General features: G+C 38.0%; 2 protein-coding genes across 2 annotated transcripts in view; both read left to right on the forward strand.

The window, feature by feature from the left end:
* The window catches only part of igf2bp1 (insulin-like growth factor 2 mRNA binding protein 1), a 35,447-nt gene extending 25,358 nt beyond the window's left edge, over positions 1 to 10,089 (forward strand). The window contains exons 7-15 of the mRNA XM_057347045.1: positions 67 to 201; positions 573 to 695; positions 817 to 952; positions 1,061 to 1,183; positions 1,270 to 1,386; positions 3,071 to 3,145; positions 3,305 to 3,436; positions 3,876 to 3,989; positions 4,337 to 10,089. Coding sequence (XP_057203028.1) covers positions 67 to 201; positions 573 to 695; positions 817 to 952; positions 1,061 to 1,183; positions 1,270 to 1,386; positions 3,071 to 3,145; positions 3,305 to 3,436; positions 3,876 to 3,989; positions 4,337 to 4,483 — 1,102 coding nt within the window. The 3' untranslated portion in view covers positions 4,484 to 10,089. The remainder of the gene's footprint in view (positions 1 to 66; positions 202 to 572; positions 696 to 816; positions 953 to 1,060; positions 1,184 to 1,269; positions 1,387 to 3,070; positions 3,146 to 3,304; positions 3,437 to 3,875; positions 3,990 to 4,336) is intronic.
* Positions 10,090 to 10,889: 800 nt separating this feature from the next.
* On the forward strand, positions 10,890 to 16,669 carry si:dkey-225f5.4 (uncharacterized). The gene is made up of 10 exons (XM_057346928.1): positions 10,890 to 10,976; positions 11,816 to 11,912; positions 12,299 to 12,422; positions 12,632 to 12,789; positions 12,909 to 12,962; positions 13,106 to 13,248; positions 14,200 to 14,365; positions 14,467 to 14,606; positions 14,725 to 14,887; positions 16,277 to 16,669. The coding sequence occupies exons 1-10, from the start codon at positions 10,954 to 10,956 to the stop codon at positions 16,340 to 16,342; spliced, it is 1,134 nt and encodes a 377-aa protein (XP_057202911.1). The 5' UTR covers positions 10,890 to 10,953; the 3' UTR covers positions 16,343 to 16,669.
* Positions 16,670 to 17,952: the final 1,283 nt, after the last annotated feature.

Here is a 17,952-nt window from a genome sequence, read left to right on the forward strand (position 1 = left end):
GTTTACTTTCATTTAGTGGTCCGTTCATAAGCTTTACGACACATGTGCCGTCCTATCATCTCTTAGGATTGACGTGCATCGTAAAGAGAACGCAGGAGCTGCTGAGAAGCCCATCAGTATCCATTCTACTCCAGAGGGCTGTTCTGCTGCCTGCCGCATGATCCTGGAAATCATGAATCAGGAGGCCAAAGACACCAAAACGTGAGTAACAGCCAATCAAAACCGTACTTCAACGCACTTCCACGTCTATTTAAAATGTTTTTTTCCCCTAATGAAATCAATTGGAAAGCATATTTACAAAAGTACTTATCAAATGAGTCTCATTAATTTCAAATGAAAATTATTCCACAGCACCTTGAGACAAATGAAAGATCTCAAGCCACTGAAAATATATTTGTGTAGAAAGCTTAAGAATGTATTCGTTTATATATGCAAGCGCATCTCCCACTACCCAGAATGCTCCTCGTTTATAAGAGGTTCCGCTTTTCTTTGAAGCCGCAGTCCTTTGAATTGTCAGCGCAGGGTCACGTCCATTCTCAGATCTGTATTAATAGGTTTTTCATTTCTGATAGTGCTGATGAGGTTCCTCTGAAGATTCTCGCGCACAACAACTTCGTCGGCCGTTTGATTGGCAAAGAAGGTCGCAACCTGAAGAAAGTCGAACAAGACACGGACACCAAGATCACCATTTCACCGTAAGCGATGAAGGACATGGTTTCAACAACAAAAATGATCCCACCAACGAAATGTTTTTCCACACAAGTGCTTGACTATTTCTTGACTTTGTATTGATTTGATGAATGTCCCTCAATGCAGACTGCAGGATCTGACTCTTTATAACCCAGAGAGGACCATCACAGTGAAGGGCTCTATTGAAGCGTGCTTCCTAGCGGAACAGGAGATCATGAAGAAAGTGCGCGAGGCATATGACAATGACATCGCTGCAATGAATGTGAGTGACACTGTGTGGATTATTTTTTAGGAGAGGCAAAAACTTGCACTCTTGATGTTTATATCTTCTTATATATTTGATCTACTTCATTCCCTATTTCTTCACCAGCAACAGACTCACCTGATCCCTGGACTAAACCTGGGCGCAATCGGCCTCTTCCCACCGTCCTCTGCCATGCCTCCATCTGCCCTGGGAAACTCTGTACCCGGGCCCCCCTATGGCCCTGTTGGGGTATGACCACGTTTGATCTCTTTTACAGAGTCACGTTTACCTCATGTTGCGGTGTCATCCTCTAATCCTATTGTATCTCTCTGCAGGCCTGTGAACAGGAAACTGTCCACGTGTACATCCCAGCGCAGGCCGTGGGAGCCATTATTGGCAAGAAGGGACAACATATCAAACAACTGAGCCGCTTCGCTGGAGCGTCTATTAAGGTATGAAGATGTAATGTGGGTAATCCTATTCGGTTTAAGTTGATGCTTGATTTAGAAATCTTGCTAAATAGGGGTGTAACGGTTCAAACCACTCACGGTTCGCTTTGTGTCACGATTTTAGGGTCACGGTTTCGGTTCGGTTTGTGCTATGTTCAGGGAAAAGGGACTACTGACAAATAAAAATAAGAACAAATAATCAAGCTACAAGTAACAGCACCAATAAAACAACAGAGCAAAGCAGAAAATAAAATAAGATACTGTATATATACTTTTTAAGGTAGATATGGATTAAAGTAATCAAATAAAACATAACATTGCATATGTACAAATTAAATAAAGATGAATCATAATTGAAGTTACAAAAGCTATTGAGTCACAAGCAGTGAGTGATTTCCTTGACTTTTAACAGACAGCAGGAATATGCTGCTGTCGCTTTAAGAGGAAGGAAACCGATCCAGTACACTGATACTGTACACATGCATTGTTTTTCGTCTGTTTCATCCGTTCACTTAAGACATAACGTACTATGTTTGTTAAGATACTCGACAAGAGGGGCATGTTGACCTACTTCGTGTGTGAATCTGTCCATTTAAGCGCTTCAAAGACAACTCAATATTTGCGCCATGTCAGAGACTTTCCTTATGCGCGCTTCGGATCTTCTCGCAGCGTGCAAGCGAGTTTTCTTGTGCATCACCTTGCACTTAAATGTTTAAATTGGCAAGGCTTGAATGAGTGTAGTTTAAACAGCAACATGTGCTGTTCACAACACCCGGGTGATGAAAGCATAAATGACTGGTCATATTACAGCATACGTCAATCTTATTGAAATTTGTCTACGTTATTTGATTTGTTGTATTAAATGTGTATCCATCGACAAACATACATTAGCTGAACTTTGTCAGTCTGTTTTACGCATTATAATTTCTAACGAACCATGTTATAAATGCGTCATCAATTTTTTACAGAGAACCGTTACACCCCTATTGCTAAAGTTATGGCATTATCAGCTAGCATATGTAATTGACTTGTTTTGATGGTTTTTGATATAAGGATCTTTTTGACGGGGTGTCCATGTAAATGGACAGACAGATCAGTTTAATAGTAACTCCACAATTTAATATATGGACTGCCCTTAAATAGGCCGTATTTGGTTGCTGATGGAAATAGAGGCAGGGTGTCCGCGGATCCTTAAAATGTCTTAAAAAGTCTTAAATTCCATAATGTCAAAATAAGGCCTTAATTAGCATTAAAATGTCTTAAATCCGCGTTTCCAAGGTCTTAGAAATGCAGTCGAACCGACACCGTAAAGAAGACTTTATTTTCGTTATAAAATCATGTAAGTCTATTTGTCACGAAGAACAAAATAGGTGGAACCAACTAACAAATAACACGTTTGCGGGGGGGTTCGTTAGGTGAGTGGACATTACCACATGGAGAAAAGTTGGAGCTTTAGCCATGAGGAAGTACAAATTTGTTGCTATGAAATTGGCCTTAAATTTCATTCTGCACAGTATTAAAAAGTCTTAAATCGAACTCTCAGAAACCTGCAGATACCCTGAGAGGTCTACCAGAATGAGTGGTTGGATTTGTCAGAGCTTAAAGGCAAAATAAGATATTTTGAAGATGTTCTGTACAGTATGAAGTCAAACATTAAATTAAACATTTCATGTTCACTTGTCCTCAGATTGCACCTGCAGAAGCTCCAGACTCAAAAATGCGTATGGTCATTGTCACAGGACCACCTGAAGCCCAGTTCAAGGTCAGATGGTTTGCAAACTTCGTGAGCGTTTAAGTTTCTATTACATATACCATGTAGTGTCAAGAGTTGATCAGAAATGACTAATAAACATTATACAAATAAAGAAATAAGTCTGTGATATAGAGATGATGATAATAGCTGAAGGTCTCTGGTGTTTAGGCTCAAGGCAGGATATATGGTAAACTGAAGGAGGAGAACTTCTTTGGGCCCAAAGAGGAGGTCAAGCTGGAGACACACATCAAAGTAGCCGCTGCCGCAGCAGGAAGAGTCATTGGAAAGGGAGGGAAAACCGTAAGTCATGTCGGACGTCATCATTCCTTTTTGACTTATAATGTCAAATCATTTAATTCCATTCTGCTTTCTAAAACGGTTTCCTATACATTTGAAATTTGGTGTATGCCTCTTTATTCCCTGCTGGAAAAACAACAGAAACCATCACAGAAATTCGAATAATTTTCATTAGCTTTTTCCATTAAAACCATTACAAAATTGGGCATTATGCCAAAAGGACTTAATGGGTTTCTATTGGTTCCCATTTGCCACATCCCACTTATAGAATCTATCACATACCAGTAGGCACCAATATAGTTTCCATTAAAACCAATATCATTCGAAAGTGTCTGAAGATGAAAGCAAAATCGTTAAATACTTAAAATCTAAATCAAATCATGTGAAAAAGAAACTTTATTAAAGGGGTGAAATGGATTGAATGTGTTTCATGTCCTGTTAGGTGAATGAGCTTCAGAATCTCACCGCTGCCGAGGTTGTGGTTCCCAGAGAGCAAACCCCTGATGAACACGACCAGGTCATCGTCAAAATCATCGGCCACTTTTACGCAAGTCAGGTGAGTCACTAAGTTATTTGGTTAACTGTGGTTTTCCCACCCTGTTTCTCTTTTGTTTACTGTTGTGGTTATCTAAATCAGTAGTTTCTTGAAACCTTTACTGACAATCACAGCCCTTCAACACTTAACCAGAAATGCGTTTTCTTTGTCATATTATATACATTTAATTTCATTAGCATTATTCATTTGATAAAAGTCACTTCTAAACAAAAAGAGATCGGCAAACTATATTCTGCTACGAATGTCCTCCACACACATTATATTTTAAGACAAATGTTTCGGTATTTTGAGCAAATCGCAAATCGTCGTCTTGCAGTCACTAAAATGTTTTCTTGTTCCTTCTCCAGCTGGCACAAAGGAAGATCAGGGATATTTTGACACAAGTCAAGCAACAGCAGAAAGGAGGTATGGGAGGTCCACCGGCTCCCAACCCACAGAGCATGACTGAGCTGACTGACCCACAGGGGCTGGCACAGGAACCCAAGAGGAAGTGACACGCCTGGGCCCTTACCTAGCCAGATGGACAGACAAATGGAGGGCAAACGAGCGGATTGACTGAGAAAGTGACACACAGACCCAGCGGTAGACAGGGAGAAAAGAGCATCAACATGAGAGGGAATTAAAAAAGAAAAAGTATAAAAAAAGTTGACTGAGAGAGGACACACGTTTAGTGAAAAGGAACAAGAAAAAGAGTGATTTTTATTATTAAAAAAAGAGTGATACTAGAAAACAGAGACCAGATGCCAGGCCAGGTGGAGTGACTGTGGATGGCTAGGAGCGCCCTCTAGTGAGAGTTTTCGTAGATAGCCACTTATTAGGAATAGGGTATAACCGAGGGCCTCTCTTGTGCAATTGCCTCAAAAGTGTGTACTCTTAAGAGGTTTAGGCTACCTGGGACCCTCAGCCATCAACAGTCACTTCCGAATTTTAACTTTTTTTTAAAAGATAGAGATATATGTATAGAAATGTTTATTCAGAGGTATTATTAATGAAATGCAGTGAGGTAGAGATGGGCGAGAGAGAACAGAGAAACCATCACTTTTTGGGGGCGCACCTCCGCCTACCCATCAGACATAAGGGGAGGGGCCAAAGTTGTTAACACTGCTCGTGAGATGACATAAGACGAAAAAATGAGGTTGTAAATATAATCTTCATGACTTTGTGTTGAGATGCTGCACGTTTAGCTGTCAGCGGTCGTGCACCTGAAAGCGTGTTTGTGAGGGTGGTCGTTTCTTTCAGGCTGCGTGCTGATTGGCTGGCAGGACGTGTGGCGAGAGTTCAGTAAATATGTGTGGGCTAAAGATGACCTCTGCAGTTATATTGCAGTGGCTCAGCTTTGGGATGCAGAAACACACAGATCCCACCCTAAACCACGCCGGCGATGTCCGCTGCAGCGTTGCTCGCACCCAAACGGCATATTTTATATATATTATATATATATGATATGTGAGTTAACCTGGCCCCTCATTGCATAGGAGCAGGCAGATAAAAGAATGGAGAATGGGATTGGCGGTATTTCGATACGACCTAGACCATCTTTAAAAAAAAAAAGTATTTTCAGGAATGTATGAGTACATCTTTACAATTTTTAAAACAAGAATCGTCATCTGTAAACCTGGCCTTCAAACAGCTTGTTTTGGCTTTCGCTTGAGGATAACATGTTAAATATGCAGAGACGGGAACAGCAAGGCCAGGTTTGAAATGACGAAAACTGATCATTGGTATGAAGGGTCAAGGCCCTGCCTTTTGGTTGAAGGTCAAGAACAGGTGATGACAAAATGGTTTCTGTGTTCTCTCCCCTCCACTTTGTTCTACATTTGCCGATGAGGTTGCCAGAGACCTGGCCTTTCTCACTGAACTTAGAACAGATTAGATGAAATGAAATTAAGAAATAACAAAAAACCTACCTCAGGTATTGTTACCTCAGTATTCCTAATTTGTATTCATTTATTTTCTATTTTTTTTTGCTTGCTTGCTGGTGTTTTATAAAAAGCTGATAGTCTTGAATATTTTATTTTTTTAAAGAAAAAATATTTTGAGGTTTTTTTCCGTTTGCTTTTTCTCTTTTCTTTTCAGTATGCGTGTGCGAATGAGTGTTATACTGAGGGCTTTCCCTCATCTCGGCTCAAAATGACACCCGGGGAAATCAAGGAATTTGTGAGCAGTCTTTGAGGATGATGTTCCTGGGTGTCTTTACAGAGCTGCAATTGAAATCTGGCCAATGGGAAATTTATACCACCTGTCACTGGTGCATAAGGAACGTTTCACACCACAGGTCTGACTTGTATGAATTATGATTAAAAAAAGTTTTTTTTGTCAAAGGCCTGACCATAGAGAGTAGAGAGCTAAGGATGGTCTTAAATGAAGGACGCACATGAAGCCTTTTCTGACAAGTGCCATCGTATGTTCACCTGTGGTGTGATTGTGCGCTAAAGGTTCACATTTTGACTCCACAAGCGAATGGGTAATTTGCTTGAAAGGGCTTGTATGGGAGAACTAAATTGAACAGGATGTCAACCCCAAGGCACTGAATGTAAACATCAATTTTTTTTAATGGAGTCTCCTAATTCCCCATGGTCCTGTGCGAGTGCGTTGTCTAATTTGAATGAGTTTCAGTGTTTGATCTTTCTTTGGGGAAGTGGTTTGGGTGTTTAAAAATGGCAGAAAATTTTAAAAACTCGTTTTTTTAAGCTGACTCGGAACATAAGAGGTACCTTTCGAAAAACGGAAGCCAAAAAATGGAAACATTCCAATCGCAAATTTACCTGTAAATATGTGTTCAATGAGAACAATCCGGAACAGTTTTTGTATTTTTTGAATAAAATGCTAACTTGTTTAAGGATGGTAAGACGATGAGAACCGTTAAAGATGGATGGACACTGCCAGAATGCAGCCACCTCTGGGTTTTCAACACGTTCATACGCTTTAACAGGACACAATCTTTTTCTTTTAAGCTTCCTTTTTCGAACACTTAAGGTTTGAACCTTTTACTGATTCAATGCTACCACCCTTCAGTCCGTGTCCTGATTCAGCCTTCAGATTTCTGTCAGACACCACGACACGCTCGCACACTTTCACTCTTTTCAGACTGCAGCAGCCATTTTATTTATTTTATTTACAGCAAGCTTTATTTGGACATGACATCTGGTTGTGAACTGTTTCATCAATATAAAAAAATCACAAAAAAATGTAAGAGAATATTAACATAACAGCAGATCTCCAAGAACTAACATAACTGTGACAAAAATTGAAAAAGTAGATATGTTATATTATGAAATTGCATTTTTGTTTTGTTATGTTTTGGGTGTAAGTGATGAGAGGGATTTATGGCCTGGACAGTTTTAATGGAGAGGTGGACATTCCTTCAAAGCTTGTTTATAAAGAGACACAATGTTTTTTTTATTTGCTGGATGTTTTTTAACAGTTGAGATCCCCCTCCTTTTTTACTCCACGTTCTTTAATCCCTTTACACCATCACTGCCTTCATCCAATCATTCTGTTTTTATGATTTTCCTTAAATTGCATTGTTTTGAATCATGTCATTTCAGTTCTGGAGCCGAACGCCCTCTCTCACGCTGGCATTGTTTGTGACGGTTTTCTCTGTTCAGTTCAGTCGTTTGACGTTTCATTTCTTTTAGTTTTGATTTTCGTTCTTTTTCTCAAACAGTCTTTACTTAGTTCGGATTATAACTAGATTTCTCCTCCTTGATCAGAGTTCTTTCTGCACACACACCCTTACACTGCTATTAGTAGATTTGACATACTAACAAATAATACTTCTCGTAACACCTGTGCCAAACAGGGGCCGTGGTTTTTTGGGAGCTACTTAAGAAGGCACACAGTCGGGACGGAAGCGGTGCTCATACGACTGCGCAGTTCCCCGAGTACTCTTAGATGGTCTCCCGTTTGGCACTTGTTCTTGGAAATGTTATCTCTCTTTTTCCCCCCCCGAAGTCCTTTGCTGGTGTGGCAGGGGCTTGAACAAACAGTAGAACAGTCTTGTTAGCATACTTGAGCTTCGAAAAGAGACAGTATGTTGTATACTTATGCAATTCTGTGGCGAGCCAAGCGCATGGCTTGTCGGACGTTGTTGGTTATGGACTGTCAACTGTATGCTGAGAAGTCCACGAGGACGAAGCGATCACCCCATCCGTTGTATTGCAGTGCATAGATGTACATGTAGACCACAGATTGAACCTCAGCGTAGTTGGGTGTGATCGTAATTTTGACGTTGCATGCCACTGTTGTATCTCACCATGCTAGTGTCTGGCCTCTCCTTAAGGAAAACATTTGGGTGCTACAAATACGACTCGAACCTCACATAACTAGGAACGCTACCTCAATATTTAGCCATAAGATTGTGTTTATCAACCAGACGAGAGCAAAAGTGCATGTTACATTAACATTTATTTTTAATTTATTTTTAGCTTTTCGTTTCTTTTAGGGGTTTGGTTAGGATTTTACTACTTCAGCTTACAGTTGGGACTTCGATTAACAATTGACGGCTAAAATTCGGGGAAGGGGGCGCAGGGCAGGAAATAAACACATGGTGTGATGGTTTGCATAGTGTGAGGAGGAGAAGCATACTCGAGGGATAATGGGGAGAAAATGGTCTTAAATACATCCTTTAAACTTTCTTATATCATAAGATCTTTCCCAAATACTCTTACCCAGAATCCCCTTAAGCAGGGTGGTCTATTAGGAAACATTTGGAAGAAACTGGCAGCATTTGTTGACTGAATGACGAGGCTTGCGTTAGATATTACGAAGGCACAAAACTGTAGATGACGCACAGTTTTGCCTGTTTCAGTATCTCAATGTCCTTTCCCAACTTAATGGGACCACTCTACCTCCACGCCATGCAGCCTTGACCTACCATTACTTGGACCTTAAATACAACCCTTTCCCATCTTGATCATGTTAGAAGCTGCCCTTTTCTGGCTGATTTTGAAAACATGTTTTACCGTGTCTTTTCTTTGATGGTTGTGGCTAGGATGAGTGAAACTGGATTTAAATCGGCAATAAAACGGCACATTCTGCCCAGAGCTTCTACTAACATTCTGTCGTCCATCTGTAGTCCCCTTTTATTAATTCACACCCTGATTCACGGGGCACGAAACCTGTAACCATGTATTTTAATTTTTTTTAAATCTACCTCTTAGAAAATTAGGACAGATCAAAAAATTCAATCATAAGAAAATATTTCAGCAACTGGGTAGCAACATCTCCATATACTGTAGTGGATAGAAACCTTTTACTTCCAAAGATTATTTTCTCCAGTTGTTGTTGAAATTGTTCGGGAAGAATTTGGAAATGGAATAAATAGAATGTGAGAGGGGTAATAAAAATAATTTCACTATCCGATTTCGTTTTTTATTATGATTAAACTGATTTTCATTTTTAACCTACAAATTCTTCATCTTTTTATTTGATTTATATTTCTGATGGCTTTTAAAAGTGACATAGGATTGTATCTCTTATGTTTGCAATAGAATTTGCTGTCTTTCTCTGTGAACCACAACATAATAGTATCTTTTCAGGGCGCACAGAGCAGCATGATGTTAAAATCATTTTCAGTTTTATGGTAACGCTTTACAATAAGTTTCAGTTTGTTAGCAGTAGTTAATGATGAGGTAGTGATGGACAACAAATGCAGCGTTTATAGGTTAATACATGTTTTTTGTTCTTGAAATGTGAAAATGTTTTAATATTTGTGGATATCAACATTAACCAGGATTAATACATAATAAATGTACGATTTAGTGTTCTTACATGTTATTTTGTTGCATTACCTAATGTTAACAAATTCAGCCTTATTGTACAGTGTTACCTTTTTTTTCATTTGACCTATGTAATGGTACAACAGGAGAGTGAATGTCTGTTTAATAAGATAGGGCACATTTCAGGAGCTGAGAGAGGAAGGAGAACATTTATCAGACTACCTTGTCCCTTCACCCTCCTTACTGCAGGTGCCACAGATATTATTGGGACTTTCAACTTCTGCCTGCCTGAGTTTCTTTGATTCTCATTCACAATTGTTTTAAACTTCTTGTAAAGAATACAGAGCATAGATATGAATGTGACAATAAAAGACGAGTAAAACGGAGCTTTATTTTGTCTGGATTGTATTTGGGTGGTCTCTGATGGCTTTTTCATTTGAACAACAACATAAGTGTGAGATACTTTGCAACATATTTTATGTTATATTTTCATCCGTTGTAAAGCATGACAACATGACCACTAGTAGTAAAGGAAATTTAAATGGAAATGGGTAAATATAGCAAACATACTTTGTTCTTTTGGGTGTCAACTAGTTATTTCTAAATACATGGTTAGTGGGAAATATACATCATTTTTTAAAAATATATAAATGATTATTTTAGCGCCTTATTCCATGCAGACTTTGTACTCTGTTGTTGTGTTTTCCTTTACCCTGTTTGAGTTTTTATATTTTAAATATTTAGACTCAATGTTTTAAAGTAAATTGATGCTTAATCAGTGCTCACAATATGTATTTAATTGTTTAATTACAATGTTACATCTTTCAGTTGTTTATGCACACCATTATTAAAATTTGCTTTACATTTTCATGCAGTTAACATGCCAAAATAAGCAACTGAAATACAACTTTCAAACTCTTTTATTTTTTTATTTTTTTATTTTTTTAGCTTAGTTATAGTAGATTCTTATTGGCAACGCTTTTCATTTAGATCTTGATATACTCAAAATGCTCTCCTTTAAGTCTTGTGTAAAAGTACAAAAAACTTAATCATGAATGAAGATATGAATTATAAACAACGAATGATACAAATGTACTTATAAATAGTTAGTGCCTAATGTACAGTAATCGGTTTTAGGTTTCCTTCCTAGACGATGACTGGCGTCTATGACGTACGCGAATGCTTTTGTTCATTGGTCAAAGTTTGGACCAATCAGCAAAGAGCGGGAAAGTTTCAAAACAGAAATGGCGTCGGAGAGAATCGAGGCGTGAGTATTCACCTATAAACGATTTTATAGGTTATATAGGGTTGGAAATATATTTAAAGGTTATTCGTTACGTTTAAAATGCTGTAAAGTGCACGTTAAAAGGGTTTTCGCTGGCACATCATTTTTCGTATGTTGACAAATAACGTAAATCGGAAAACGTTTCCGCCCTCAATGAAATTTATCACGATAACCATAATTACATTACTAGTTATTTACACTTTGGTCATTTTACCGTCTTTACATCAAGAAATACGACAGAAGAGTTCTAAAAGATTGTATTTTGTGTTACAGTGGTAACAACGTTTCACGGTGATCTGATGGATCATACCATGTTAATTCCAGCATTATGGATGGGATATTTTCAGTCACAATTTAAAATATAAACTCTAGAATTTACTACTAATATAGTGAATCATCTGTTTATATTTTCGTATACCCCTACAAGATATCAGTATATGCAGGAGTTTGCCATTTATAATAAAGAAAATAAACATGTGTTATGGATGTGACAAAATGGACACATGTTTTGAGAGACAACATACTATGTTGGATTTCTGTGAATTGAAGTGCACAAACCAGAAGAAATAAGACCCAACAAATGGAGAAAAGGCTCTTCATAGATTATGAAATAGTTTTAATTTTCATGTGGTTATTTTTGAGGAAGTTAAGTGGCACTTACCTGACAATGGAAAACCATGATGCTTTAAAAAGTTTAAGTGAGACATCACGTGGGTATTTAAACCACCAAATATCTGTGCTATTAATCTGGTGAAAACCTTTGGTAAAATCTTGCCCATATACGTAAGATTTAATAGACACTATTTGATCTTTGATTTCAGACTGATGGAAAGGACTGATCTTGCCGTCGTAAGGTCATGCAACACCACCGAACTGCAAGAAATAGGAGAGGGAGAAATTATGACTCCTTATCTCAGGGTAAAATTGTGTTTTTGTAACTCCTAGTAGTTCATGCCAACAACTTAAAGGGCTAATTCACACGCACACACAAAATCTGTCAACATTTATTCAAAACCTGGATGACATTCTTTCATCTGTGGAACACAAAAGAAGATTTTTTGAAAATGTGCTTTTGACAGTGAAAGTCAACAGGTGTCGGTGTTGTTTCGTTAACGACGTTCTTCAAAATATCCTCTCTTGTGATCTGCAGAAGAAAGGAAGTCATACAGGTTTGAAATGACACGAGAATGAGTAAATTATGAAAAAATCTAGCCCTTTAATGAATCAGCTGTAACAATCTGAACAGTCTATGTTTACAGAGATACATTCATGAACACTGTGCATCTGTCTGTCTGTTTCGGCAGGACTGCAGACGCAAACAGAAGCATATATTGCATCAGCTGTGTGTAGTGGATGACATGGTAAAGCTGCTGGCAGGTCTAGAGTCTGTGGACCAACTACTAAATGAGCCATGTCCCCAAAACCCAGGTAATGCACATAGACCTTCATCTGTTTCAACTGAGCAGCATAGTGTTAATAATACTAATGTAAGGGTTTGAAATGTCAAGCTAGCATATGCTAGAAATGGCTTTGGATAAAAGTGCTGAATACATGAGAGTGTGCAATGAAGTCATAGATTATTATTATTATGTATTTGTTGCAAAATGGTCCTTCGTTTTGACTGCGTTGTCATATAGGGAACGATGATTGTGCTGCATGGAAGGCTTTAAAAGCAGAATATCAGGACAGAGTTCAGGAGGTGGAGGAGGCGATCGGCACCTTTCAGCTCTGCATGGAGGCGCTTCAGGGTAAACGGCAGAAACTGGAGACTCTACTGTCCACACTGCATAAAAAGGTACTCGGAATAACATATTTATGCAATTAATAAAGTATTGTGAAAAAATGTGAAAGATGTCATGTACACATTTTCATGCCATATGCTGTTTTTATATGGAGCTGAATATTCTTTTATAGAAGGAGTGTGAAGAGAAAGAGAGAATCACAGCTAAAAGAAATCAGAGAGCCGAGGTAAGATGTCCAATCGCATCAGATTTTACCCTGCTATGGCCAGTCACCTCCAAAAACCTCCACCTTTTTTAACTGAAAGATGTGAGAACAGCTGTGGAACAAATCGATCTGATGGAGTTTTCATTGATTGTTCTCACACACAGAAACAAATCAGCTTTCAGCTGGAGGATTCCTTACAGGCAGCTCTGAATGTCTTGAATGCATGTGATCTGCGTCTGTCTAATCTCCAGGATGAGGTTAATAAGCAGCAGGAGCGTATTAATGAATGGACATTACGGAAGGATGGGTAAGTCTCTATACAAGTACAAGCATTTTTTAAAGCTTTTTTATCTGCTTTAGTAAAGTTGGTTTATTTATTATGACTTATACCACGGGGGCTGTTGAATGCTTCAATCTGATTGGTTGACAAACATTATAAGGGTATGCATTAACTTTCAGTTAAATGCACACCTATGAAGGTGTTCCAGGTCTGTTGACCGCATTACAGTTCCATATCACTTCGCCAAGTTTAAACAACAGAAAGGTTATAGTCTAGCCTACAGGCCATCACCGCACACAGCACCCTGCTCTTGATCTGACGTTTAGAATGTCAAACTTTACTGTTAATGGTGCTTCTTCATGCTGCTTATACTGATAACAAATATATTTTGGTAGACCTACTCTTTCAAAAGTTTGTGTGATTTTTTTACTGCTGAACATGGAAACAATGCGAGTAATAAATAATTTATTATCACTGGCTTTTTTGTGACATTACCGCAAACACGCAGGTGTGCGCGCGATCTCTCACTCACACACACACACACACACACACACACTTCCGAGTCCGTCCGCTCTAACGGAAATGAGATGCGCAAGAAAGTAGTCCTACCATCAACATCATTTTAAAGATGATAACATGACAAACATTGAAATAAAAAAATTGACCAATGTCCGGTGGTCTCGTAACCGTGGTATAAGTGTAATAATTGACTCCGGTCCGTTCAATTATTCGAAAGTCAATGAACACCCGCGGTGTAACAGCCACTCCGCTTCGTGTCGTGGCGGCATTACCACCTCGGGGTGTGCATTAACTTTCTAATAATTGAACAGCCCGTTGTCAATTATTCCTTACATGATCAATGTGTCGTTTGTGCACTTTTTATTCGTGGTCTCGAAATAATGTAGGGTTTTGCAGAAAGTGTGTTATCACATCACAATAAATATCCCTCTTTTGCCCATCTGTTTGTTTATCTCACAGTTTGCAGATGTTGGTCAGAGGGGTGCAGAGAAATGTGCAGTACAGGCTGTTGTCAGTCAGCCCCTCGGAGCTGTGCCTGGAGCTCCTGCCTCGTGCTGCTGAGAAATCACTTGAACCACTGCGTGTCTCCATCACCATGACAACCGACGACCACTTCCATCTTCAGGTGTTGTGTCCCAGCATGTATACAAGAACACACAGACAGATTGATATAGAAATATCGATTTTTTTTTTTACTATTTCTATCTCCCTGTCTACATCTGTAAGGTGTTTCAGGGAACTGCTGGCCTTGTAGAACAGGCGACAGAAGGTCAACTCAGAAAAGTGAGTACTGCTTTGGTGGAGGTGATAGAGCGGTACATTAGTCAAGGAGAGATGCTTTCAGAGATTCAGGCTCTGCACTCAAGGTACATGGTCTAAAAATAAGCAGTAAGAAACTTATAACTTAGATTTGAAGCTTTGAAGGAAAAGGTCTTTCTATCTCATTTACAAATGTGAGTTGAAATTGAGAGATTTGTCCCTCAGGTTGGCAATTGATTGGTGTCCGGCTGAAAGGCTTCTCATCTTTCTGAAGACTGCGACCACAGTGTGTCACCTGAGGGTTGGGGAGGGTTACCCATCACATGGCCGAGCTACTCTGCTCTCTGTGAGAAAAGATGGCAATCTTCTTGATATCGCCAGTCTGCAGGTGAGCTGTTTTAGTATCAGAAAGAGCTGAGAGTGCAGACATCCAAATACAACAGCCATAAATAAAATAGTAGGGCTGTCAAACGATTATTCGTGACTAATCGTTTGCAAAATAAAAGGTTTTGTTTACATAATATGTCTGTGTGTTCTGTGTATAATAATTGTATATATAAAGACACACACATACATGTACAGTATATATTTATATACATTTTTATGTTTATATTAGGGCTGTCAAAAGACTCCATCCAGAATAAAAGTTTGTGTTTATATAATATATGTCTGTGTACTGTGCATACTAATTTTGGATTAATAAACACATACATGTATACATATTTAGGAAATATTTACATATATTATTTATATTGATCAATAATTTATATATAAATGGTTATTAATTTTATTATTTGTCTTAAATATATGCATGTATTTGTGTTTATAAATACAAAATTAATATGCACACTACTCAGACATATATTATGTAAACACAAACTTTTATTCTGGATGCGATAAATCGTTTGACAGTACTAGTTTATATATAAATATAATTTTTTTATATATCAATATATGTTTTTTTCTTTAAATTATACATGCGTGTGTGTGTATTTATACATCATTACAATTTGTCTAGATGTCAAACAAAAATGTAACGGTGAACATTTGCTGGACTGATGAATTTGTCTTAAAGGGATAGTTCACCCAAAACTGAAAATTTTGTTATCATTTACTCACCCTCTTCTCATTTTAAACCTTCATGACTTTCTTTCTTCCACAGAAGGCAAAGGAAGATATTTTAAATAATGTTGGTAACCGAACAGCACTGGCCCCCATTCTCTTCTATTGTATGGACACAAAACCAATGCAAGTAAATGGGGGCCAGTTAACAACATTCTTCAAAATATCTTCTTTTGTGTTCTGGAGAAGAAAGAAAGCCATTCAGGTTTGAAATAAGAAGAGGGTGAGTAAATGATGGCAGAATTTACATTTTTGGGTGAACTCTCTTTAAGATCTCATTGTCCTCAACCATTGAATGCAATTACTATGAATTTAACAAGAGAACTTGTTTTTTGAATACACAATTTATAAATGATCTGCACATAGAGTTTGAGAAGCATAAATTCATACTGGAAGCACTTATATATTGGTGAAATGTGTGTTAATAGACTTTTTATAGTCTATTGTATAGACTAACCGAGTAAGATAGAAATCATCGTGAAATGAATGTTTGAAATTAAACTTTGATGCTCCTAATCTTATAATTAGATTGAGACCTGTCTGGATTTCACAGACAGGGCCACTTATTTCATTTCAGTATTGATCAAAATAACGCTTTAGTTCCCAGACCACCCATGATTTTAGCTGTTTACATTTGCCTTCTTGCTGTTTTCAGCCGCCAGAGAAACATCCTGTCCTGACTGAGTGGCTTGAGTTTCTCTCTTCCAATCCTAACATCTGATGTCACTTAATACTCCTACTCAAACCCACATTCAGGGAGGAAACCAGGAGTGCCAGCCGATGAGTCACACCTGAGTCAGGCATCTGGACTCTACAGTTGTATTCTAGATTTATGTATGTATGTTTGTAGTTTGTCTGTGTTAATATTGTGCCATGTCTCAGTAAGGAAATACATTCAAACTTGCTATAGGGTAAATCTGAGCCTATTAATATTCTAATTGGTGTTTTTTTGTCTTTAATTACCAATAAACTTTTAGTCAGTAATTACACATACAAATGTATAAATATTGAACTACCCTTGTAAATAAATTACTACTGTAATTAAATTTTACAGTTGACTCTTTGTCCCCACTAGAGGGCAGCACCTGTGAGTTTCCTCACATGTACATTGTTGCATCCACTACAGTCTGATGTAACAGGTTATGTAACAAGTTAAACTGTGTCTGGAGCGCCGAGCTAATTCTTATGCGGCCCAGAGATTAATCCTTCTCTTAAACTAAAGTCAATTTCACCTGTAAGATGTGTAGCGTTTCTCCTCAGACATGAACAGATCCTATCAGGTTGATTCATGTTCACCTTCAACACAGAGCTGGTTATTACAAAAGCTCAAATTCCCTGTCATTTTTTTCTACCCACGGTCAGGTTGACATACTCTACTTGGCTCTTGGAACATGACTGCACGTATCAGCCCTCTAGCACAGCACCACAAGAGCTGTATTGTTATTGCCCAGAAATGATGCAAGGGTTGTTCTAGGTCTGACCAATGGGGAGATGTGAAACTGATTATGAGTGCACAATGACCCAGTTCTAGGTCCATGTGTTTGGAGCGTGTATTCTCAATGTGTCTGTAATGAAGAGGCTGAACAGTGTGCTGTGCTTTGAACAAGGTCTTTATAGATCAGATTCCAAATCCCTCAGTTTATCCTTGAAAACAGGAGAAATGTTTATACTAAGACAAAAGAAAAGAAAGCGTAGAATATACAGCACTGTTTTTGACTTGATTTGAACAATGCCTTCTGTCTTTCCTGTTCTATATACCTGTTAAAACGGTCAGTTTATCCATTTTACTCGAGCTAATGTGATAGATGTAAAATTACAATGTGGTGTGTTTTTCAGCTATTTATCTTGTAGTATTCGGCATCATTGTGTTTATTTACAGCCATGGAAAAATATTAAGAGACCATTCCAAATTTTCATTTAATCATCATTTCTAGACGTATTGTGGTCATTCCAGTCCAGTGTCTGTTGAATTTGAGCAAATGACAGCATGAAGAGACGCATAAAAACTGTGATAAAAATCCAGGTTATCACATAAAAAATCATTTTTGGACTTTTCCTAAATACAACCTAAAATATTAGTGTTGTATTGCTTAAAAGAGAACATTTTCTTTGCAGTATCTTAAAAAATACGGACCATCTTTTCTGTTATTATCCCGTTTTTCCAGTTTTCATTTTCTGCAAATAAATGCAAATAGAAACTATATTACAATTAGAAAATTTGGTAGAGATATTGTTCACAGAATGAAACAAAAATGATCATTTTACCCAAACGCATGAATAATGTGTAAATTCAGAAAATAATTTTAAAATTCACAGCTTTTGTTACATGTT

The sequence above is a fragment of the Triplophysa rosa genome, linkage group LG11, assembly GCF_024868665.1.
Source record: "Triplophysa rosa linkage group LG11, Trosa_1v2, whole genome shotgun sequence".
NCBI lineage: Eukaryota > Metazoa > Chordata > Actinopteri > Cypriniformes > Nemacheilidae > Triplophysa > Triplophysa rosa.

Excerpts from the sequence above, each read along its gene's own strand:
- si:dkey-225f5.4 (XM_057346928.1), top strand. The coding sequence starts at position 10,954 with ATGGCGTCGGAGAGAATCGAGGC. Across the intron at positions 12,790-12,908 it reads TGTCCACACTGCATAAAAAG|AAGGAGTGTGAAGAGAAAGA; the intron begins GTACTCGGAATA and ends ATTCTTTTATAG. Across the intron at positions 13,249-14,199 it reads TGGACATTACGGAAGGATGG|TTTGCAGATGTTGGTCAGAG; the intron begins GTAAGTCTCTAT and ends TTTATCTCACAG.